Source organism: Helianthus annuus, chromosome 4 (genome assembly GCF_002127325.2).
Source record: "Helianthus annuus cultivar XRQ/B chromosome 4, HanXRQr2.0-SUNRISE, whole genome shotgun sequence".
Lineage (NCBI taxonomy): Eukaryota > Viridiplantae > Streptophyta > Magnoliopsida > Asterales > Asteraceae > Helianthus > Helianthus annuus.
The window spans coordinates 37,137,435-37,145,683 of record NC_035436.2 but is presented as its reverse complement, the minus strand read 5'-3'; the positions used below and the strand labels follow the sequence as shown (position 1 = coordinate 37,145,683).

The following is an 8,249-nucleotide window of genomic DNA, read 5'->3' as shown; positions in this document are numbered from 1 at the left end:
ATCAAGGGAGGATGCACTAGGTCTGAGTGCAGGAGACCTCCAAGATCTTATGAACCTTCAACTTCAAAGGGATGAAGATGATACTGATTCCTTGGATTTCGAGCTCTAGTTCAAAGTGCAAATCCGGGAAAGGTTGATGAGAGAATAAAGATAAAAATATGGAAGTGTTTTGATACTATCTGTTCTAGGGGGAGATTGTTGGAAAATGTAATCCTTCCTTGAAAAACAGATGATACAAAAGCCAAAACTGGTTCTCGACAGTTGATCCACAATAAGCAGTGTTTGAATATAATTCCCTCCGATGGCAGTGGCACTTAACAACTGATGACTCTAAAGACAGTTATAGCAAAGCCCTGTTGATTACAAAGACTATTGATTACAAAGACTGTTGAAGACCAAAGTACTGCTGGTGTCAAAGTGCTGCTAATTGTCAAAGAACTGCGGGAATCAAAGGCCTAATCAACTTAGAAGATAGCACTGCTCAGCCTCATCAGTGTTTCAGCACCATCAGTGGATTGTCTCATCAGTGCTTAGTATAGTCTATTTATTAATGTAACAGTGTTTATGTAGCATCAGTGTTTAGAGGTTGTTATAGCTATAAGATGCCACATTGGTTTGAGTTATACTATAAATAGACAGTGCATGTACTGTTCTATTCGGCTATTTCACACACACTCATCTTGTACGAACAACTATTGTGAGCTCAGGCTGAGGGGGAGTTAGTGTTCATGCATGCATAAGTTGAAACTTTGTAATCTTTCAATCTTTTGACTAATGAAAGCATTGTATGATCAAAACTAATCTTTCCTTGATTGTGTTATAAAATTTTACATTCATTCCGCTGCAATCATTCTCTGTTCTATCTTCTTCCATTTACCAACTTAATTAAAACAACACAATCAAGTCAAACTCATATCCTAACACTAAATTCCAGATGGTAAAATGGGAACTTCTAAATGTGGGTGCTAGTAGGAATTATTTTTATTTTTCTTGATGTGGGCTGCAATAGGGATGAGCATGATACCCGTTCAGTACCGAAAATCCCAAAAGTAGGTACTGATACCGAATATACCCGGTACGATCGGTACCAGTACTGAAAATGTACCTGGTTCGATAAATTCGATACCGGTACCCGGTACCATTTGCTCATCCCTAGGCTGCAAATTAGGCTTTTAAAAAGCACCTCACTTGCGTGTGGCAGAGTGGGTCGCTTTGAAAAAATGGTCATTTTGCTTCGGGTCAGGATGTGTTTGGGTCAGAATGGGTCGCTTTAAGAAGAGTCGCTTTGGTTCGGGTCAAACATGTGGCTTTGAAAAAAAGGGCCATTTTGGTTCGGGTGAAAACGAATCTTGACAAAAATAATAGTATGGGTCGTTCATGGTTGTATTATGCACTTACATGCTTGTATCCACTTGACAATTGTCAGTTTTTTATTATTTTTTAAAATTTTTATTATTTTATATATATATTTTTATTTTTTTAATGTTTTATTATTTGTTATATCTTTTAATCATTTTTTTTAATTTTTTTATTATTTTTTAAAATTTTTTATTATTTTTGTTTTTTATATTTTTTATATATTTTTTTAATTTTTTAATAATTTTTCATCTCATCTTTACCTAACCCTATCCTAACCTAAACTCATCTTGTCCCATTACCCATCCGACCTTTTCTTTAATATACTCATCTTGACCTATACACATCCTAACCTAAACCCATCATAACTCATTACCGAAACCCACCCAATTTGCCCACTTTACCACCACTGATATATATATTATGCATCCTGTACAAACAACATTATCAATTCTATACAGAACATCCATTCACATTCAATCTGCATAACCCAAAAACAATCATCCATTTCACAATTACAATCCAAAATTATTATATGTATCATAGGTTTTTAAAGGTTAGAATGACAAACTTGTTTTCCTTCATCGAGCCTTGTGAAGTCGGATTTGTGCAAATTCGATTGAGGATTATTTTCATTAACGATTGTTTTGTTTGTTTTTCAGAAAAAGAATCATTCAACAAATTTTCGAACAAAGATGTAATAAGTCGCCTTCAAATCATAGAAACTTGTAGAAAATAATTAACTTACTACCCAACTCGAACTTGAGAAAGCTGTAAGACATCCAAAACCCAAGTAAAAAAAATCTGAATTTGCACAAAAGTCAGTTTGTAGGCCATACAGAAGGCATCCTAACAACTTGGCCGTGGAGAAAGGGGTAGAAATATAACATCCCTTTCAGATGTCTAATTTATGTTGACGAAGTCTTGAGTCAAGTAAAGTTGCCAATTAGAATCATATGATAATACCACTTCTCATCCCAGAGAGGAGCTGTGTACCCCGAAACAATGGCATTCGGAAGCATAATATTCCTCTTCATCACTATATTTTGGTTTTTATTCAACAATCCTTGTTATTCAGAAACAGATACCTTACATCAAGGCCAAGAGCTTAAGGACTGGGATGAATTGATTTCATCTAACAGGGTTTTCTGTTTGAAGTTATTTAGCTTTGGCACTATGGTGCATCCTTATTTAGGGGTGTTCTACAACAAAGAAATCCGTAATTCGGACCACTACCAAAAGAAGGTATCTGATGACTTTAGTAATATGGCAGTTTGGGTAGCAAACAGAAACAACCCAATCCCAGATATCAACGGCAAGCTCATCATAGATGGTCATGGAAAGCTCAGCATCTTATCTACTGGAAGAACTGTTCTTGATCTCTTCAATCCAACTCGATTAGTAACACGCAACGCAAGTGTTACTCTGTTGAATACAGGGAACTTGGTGCTTCGAGAACTGCATCCAAATGGGTCTGTTAAGCATATTTTATGGCAAAGCTTTGATAACCCAACAGACGCACTTCTACCTGGAATGAAACTGGGAATTAATCTCAAGACTGGTGACAAATGGTCACTAACTTCTTGGCGGAATAATGAGCTACCGGCCGAAGGATTATTTACATTAGACCTCAATGAAACAGGTCAAATGGTCATTCTAAGGCAAGGGAATATCCACTGGACAAGTGGACCTTGGGAGGATGGTGAATTTAAAAATACTTATCTACAAGGTTCTGGTCCAGATGTCCGCTTCGATTATGTTTCTAACGAGACTGAGATATCCTTCACATATCTAACAAGAACATATGATTCTTATCCAGCTCTGAGGATGCATCAAGATGGTCAGCTTAAGGGTTCACCTCTAAACTTAAGCCTCCACTGCCGCTCCATTAATGACCCTCATGGCTGCGCTGAAGATGAGTTTGAAAAATTAAAATGCAGAAAAGGTTATCAAATTGAATCAACAGAAGGCTACAGTAACTATATTTCTGCTTTTGGTTTTGGTTTTGGTTTTGGAGATGAATATGTATATAATGAAAGTTATAACCAATATGATTGCCAAAATATATGCTGGAGAAACTGTTCTTGTGTGGCCTATACTACAACTAGAAACAGGGTAGGCTGCACGACTTATGGTAAAACCGCAGACTATATGCAAGTTCAGCAAAACAATATATATTACGCCATCTATCATCCTGAAGGTTAGTAGGCTTACTACTCTTTTTGTTGTGCACAGACTGTCTATAGGTCTACCCTACATATAAATAATCACTTGGTCTCTACTCTCTACCCAGTTAACCAACAAGAAGTTTAACATTTGAATTTTTGGAATTGATGTTAATCTTATTGTTGATAAAAGCATCCAATAGTAACTAGCATAGCTAACGCCGTTGCAAATTATAGACATCCTAAATGCATAGAAACTTTCATGTGTGTAGTATTATAAGTTATTATACCTTACAATAAACATGCACACTTGGCTTTATAAGGCTTTTAAGCTCCAGGGGTGTGTGTAAACGAGCCGAGCTACTCAAGATTGGTTCGAAAAAAGCTCGAAACGAGCCGATCTTAAAAGAGCTCATGCCTGAGCCTAAAAATAAGTTTGTTTAGTGAACGGCCTGAGCCCGAACTTCGCCTATCGAGCTCGAGCCAAATCCTAATATATATTAAATCTATTTTTATATAATACTTATTATTAATATTTATATAGATTCTGTTATATATAACCTTATAAAATATAATACTTATATTTAATATAAATTAATTAATAAATTAATAAATAATTAAAACAAGCAGAACTCGAGTTTGAAATTCTACCCATGAGCTGAGCTTAAGCCTGGTCGAGCTCGGGCTTGGCTCGCATGGACCCCTATTAATCTCTTAACTTGAGAAAAATAAGAAAAGAGTTTAATTTCATCGTAAGCAGAAGTGAAGACGGAGAAGAAGTATGAGAAGAAGAAGAAGAAGAAGAAAAATAAGGCCTGGATTTGGTTGATTATCTTGATTGGATTGATTATCATGATTGTCTCTATAGTACTCCTATCATCCTATTGGGTATACAAGAACATTAATTTTAAAGGTAACAACCTCACCTTTTCACCCCATTTAAATAAATCAAATAGTTCCTTCTCATCAAGGATTTCAACAACTTTTGTGTGTACTAATAATCCTGGTACTCCATCACTAACAAGTATTTCTTTGTTGCATATTAGAGATCGCTAAGAAAATCAAGAAGCAGTTGCTGCTCCAGATGAGACGCATTAGACAGTTTTACATTAATATACGGACAGATAAGAATATGAACACTGAGCTGCGTTATTTCACCTTTCAAAGCATCTCATCTGCCACAAACAATTTTTCAAGCACTAATAAGCTAGGGAAGGGGGGTTTTGGAGAAGTTTATAAGGTAAAGTGGTAAACTTTCATATACTATGGCTATCTTCTAGTAAAGAAGTTTTCAGGTTAAATTTTGTGATGCATTTCACAGGGAAAATTAGTTGATGGGCAAGAGGTTGCGGTCAAACGACTTTCAAAAACCTCTGGACAAGGAGTCAAAGAGTTTAAGAATGAAACCGAACTCATTGCCAAACTTCAACACACTAATCTTGTCCGGCTTCTAGGGTGTTGCATTGAAAAACAAGAACAAATACTTGTATATGAATATATGCCTAATAGTAGCTTGGATTCCTTTCTATTTGGTAAGAACCAACACTCCTAACATAGTTCATATGAACTTGGTTCTTTATTTGGTAACGGCTACTCATTTATTGACAGATCCTACCAAGAAAGGATTGCTGGATTGGAACAATCGCTTTGTAATCATTGATGGCATTGCTCAGGGGCTTCTGTATCTCCATAGGTTCTCAAGGCTGAGGATAATCCATAGAGATCTAAAAGCCAGTAACATCTTGCTAGATGATTACCTGAAGCCAAAAATATCAGATTTTGGCATGGCTAAGTTATTTGGGATCAACGAGTCAGAAGCAAATACAAGTAGAGTCGTTGGAACACGGTGAGCTTGCTTATAAGGTGTTAATGTGACCGTTGTTGTTGTTTTGTATAAATATCATTAACTCTTGATTTGAAATCCAGCGGATATATGCCTCCAGAGTATCTGATAGATGGCATCATTTCAACCAAGATAGATGTCTTTGGTTTTGGTGTTTTGCTGCTTGAGATAATAAGCAACAAGATGAATTATGTGAGCTATGATGTGGAACACCCACTCAACCTTCTTGGACTCGTAAGTTAATCCTAACTCTTGTGTTATTATTTGAGACAAATTAAAGATTGGATCATAAATGTAGGCATGGGAACTGTGGAACCAAGGCAGAGGTTTGGAGTTGATGGATCAAGTACTGGAAGATACATGCACTCCAAAGGAAGTAATGACATGCATTCATGTGGGTTTGTTATGTGTTCAAGATCATGCCACAGACCGACCTACCATGTCAGAAGTTGTTTCCATGCTTACAAATGAAAATATGAATCTACCTGAGCCAAAACAACCAGCGTTCTTCATTGAGAGGCACGAGACCGAAACTGAGACTGAGGCAGAAAGAAGAGATAAGTTGAGAAATGTATCCGAAAATGGCGATTCAGTTTCAATTATAGTGGCGAAATAGAAGGCAGCATAAACAAACATGTTTAGTATCATTATGGTACTTAATGTGCTACTTTTCCAAACAATCAGATTGAAATTTGATTTCATGACCCATGATAATTGCTTAAGAATAATGATGATAAAAACTCAACTAATGAACATCTTTTTGGTATTTTCTTTATACCACACTAATCATAGAAATATACATCAATAATTTTGCGGATCTAATTAATCATTGCGTGCTGGCGTAATGGCCTTTAAATGTGAGCCACAGCAAAGATATACATGAAGTTATTTTTCGAATCAGCTTTATTAAATTGTATATACTTTATCATGCCTTCAATGTACTTTATACTACACGATGTATCCTACTAAATCTCATGTATATTTAAAATTGTATGCATATAAACAAAATTGGCTGGTCCAATAACATGAACTTAATTTTTGCATCTTCATTTTCATGTATCATGTATGGTAAGAACAAAGCCTTATTACTTATTCTACCTATTCTTCATATTCATCTTCAAAGTTCGATACTCTCGATTCTTATATACGCGAATAAAGTTTGTATGTGAGCAGTTGTTTCTAATCAATTTTGATACTGTTCTTCATTCTTTTTCCGGTTATTTTCAAGTTTTTGGATCAAGAGTTTATGAATTTGATTCCTAAAATAGATCAAACACACACCAAGACACACCTTCTAATCATTACAAATAATATATACACTAGACCAATTTTCTGATAATAACAGCAAATTTAACTCAAACTGAATTATCTGTAACAGTTTTATCTGTAACAGTTTTATTTCAGTAAATTCAAGCAAAAAATCAACAACAAAGCAGATTTAACAGGTTCTTCACTTACTTGATAAAACTGGAAGAGCAGAAATGATTGCAACTTCAATCCGAAGAAGAAAAAACTGGAAGCGATTTCATGATTATTCATCAAATTTGCAATAAATCGGCTCATAAATCTTCAAAACTAGGGTTTCTAACTTTGACCCGCGTGTTACTTCTGGATCCGACCCGTACAGTCCTTAATCGGGTCCGCGGGAAATGCAAACCGGGAATCCATCTGATCTAACCGGCGCGTTTCTTATCATCCATCCATGGGTTTTGGATCTGATCCATGTGCTTCTTTAGGCCCACAAATGCCATCTTAATTGGGCTCTCACAACTTAAATCCATTCGACACACATGGTTTTCTTTTAACGGGCCACACATTGGGTTTGGTGATTTAACTGTATTTGGGATTATTCATCTGGGCTGCTCAGCAGGCTTCACCATGTTATGGGCTTTCTTCGGATTTCTCACGTATGATTTAGCCAGTTGGGATTATTACATTTTTCAGGGGTATTCGGTCGTTTTACATAGAGTGAAAAAGACCGAACTGCCCTTTAAGTTAATAAAAAGACGAAAATATCCCTGACTTAATGGAGAAAAATGAATGGAGTTAACAAGCTAGATGAAAATGGCAAGATTTCAAAACTTTTGGATCCAGATGCGGAAAAACAAACCTTTAGACGAAAGTCGCAAAACTGGCCAAACCTCAAAATGGCTATTTACTCTTTCTTGTTATTAAAAGAAGTAAAACGAACATGATGATAAATAAAGTATATGAGGGTATTTTTTTTCTTCTACATAATTTTACTCTATTTTTTAAGTTCTGTGTTTATGCAGTATGCTCACAGAAGTGTGTCCAACATTGGTTCAACGAAAAGGGTGAGATATCACTTGTGAAACATGCCACCAAGTAAGCTTCCGTAATAACAATTTTGAACTTCTTAAGATTTTCATCGGTTTTAAATTTACTATGAAACTGACAATTTTAAACCCCTTCTTTAGAAAAAAATATTAACAAATGGTATATTTATTAGTCTTAGAAAGCCAGTTTAGGGATAAACGTGGTGTTATTATTTGGGGTTTTCTAATGGCACACCCCCTGTCTATCAACACACTTTTTCAATTCAATACGCATCGTATAGGCCTATACGATGCGTATTGAAATAAAATAAAAAACATGGCAGACAGACAGGTGCAGGTTATGTCTGGCGGCGGGCTTGATACGCATCGTATAGGCCTATACGATGCGTATCGGCCCATGTTTTTTTTTAATTTATTTTTTGTTGTGTTATGTCGAATGCGAATGCGAACCCGAGAAACGAAAGGGATTTCGAGCAGTTGGTCGACGATATGATAGATAAAGATCTTGACACGATTATTTCCATTTTCAAGTATTATTAAAACCATTCAAGCCCACCAGTCTACAATGTGGTTCCCAATTTGCGAAAC

At 35.8% G+C, this 8,249-nt stretch overlaps 1 protein-coding gene across 1 annotated transcript; it reads left to right on the top strand.

Moving 5' to 3' along the window:
• Positions 1 to 1,987: 1,987 nt before the first annotated feature.
• LOC110936185 (G-type lectin S-receptor-like serine/threonine-protein kinase At1g67520) lies at positions 1,988 to 6,119 on the top strand. The gene is made up of 7 exons (XM_022178527.2): positions 1,988 to 3,556; positions 4,282 to 4,434; positions 4,568 to 4,761; positions 4,843 to 5,053; positions 5,130 to 5,367; positions 5,448 to 5,598; positions 5,663 to 6,119. Exons 1-7 carry the CDS (start codon positions 2,362 to 2,364, stop codon positions 5,978 to 5,980), a joined length of 2,460 nt encoding a protein of 819 aa, XP_022034219.1. The 5' UTR covers positions 1,988 to 2,361; the 3' UTR covers positions 5,981 to 6,119.
• The last annotated feature ends 2,130 nt before the right edge of the window (positions 6,120 to 8,249 follow it).

What these genes read in the sequence shown, in the direction of transcription:
- LOC110936185 (XM_022178527.2), top strand. Translation starts at nt 2,362, where the DNA reads ATGGCATTCGGAAGCATAATATTCCTCTTCATCACTATATTTTGGTTT. An exon ending in CTTGGATTCCTTTCTATTTG is followed by an intron (nt 5,054 to 5,129) that starts GTAAGAACCAAC and finishes ATTTATTGACAG; the next exon opens with ATCCTACCAAGAAAGGATTG. An exon ending in CACTCAACCTTCTTGGACTC is followed by an intron (nt 5,599 to 5,662) that starts GTAAGTTAATCC and finishes TCATAAATGTAG; the next exon opens with GCATGGGAACTGTGGAACCA.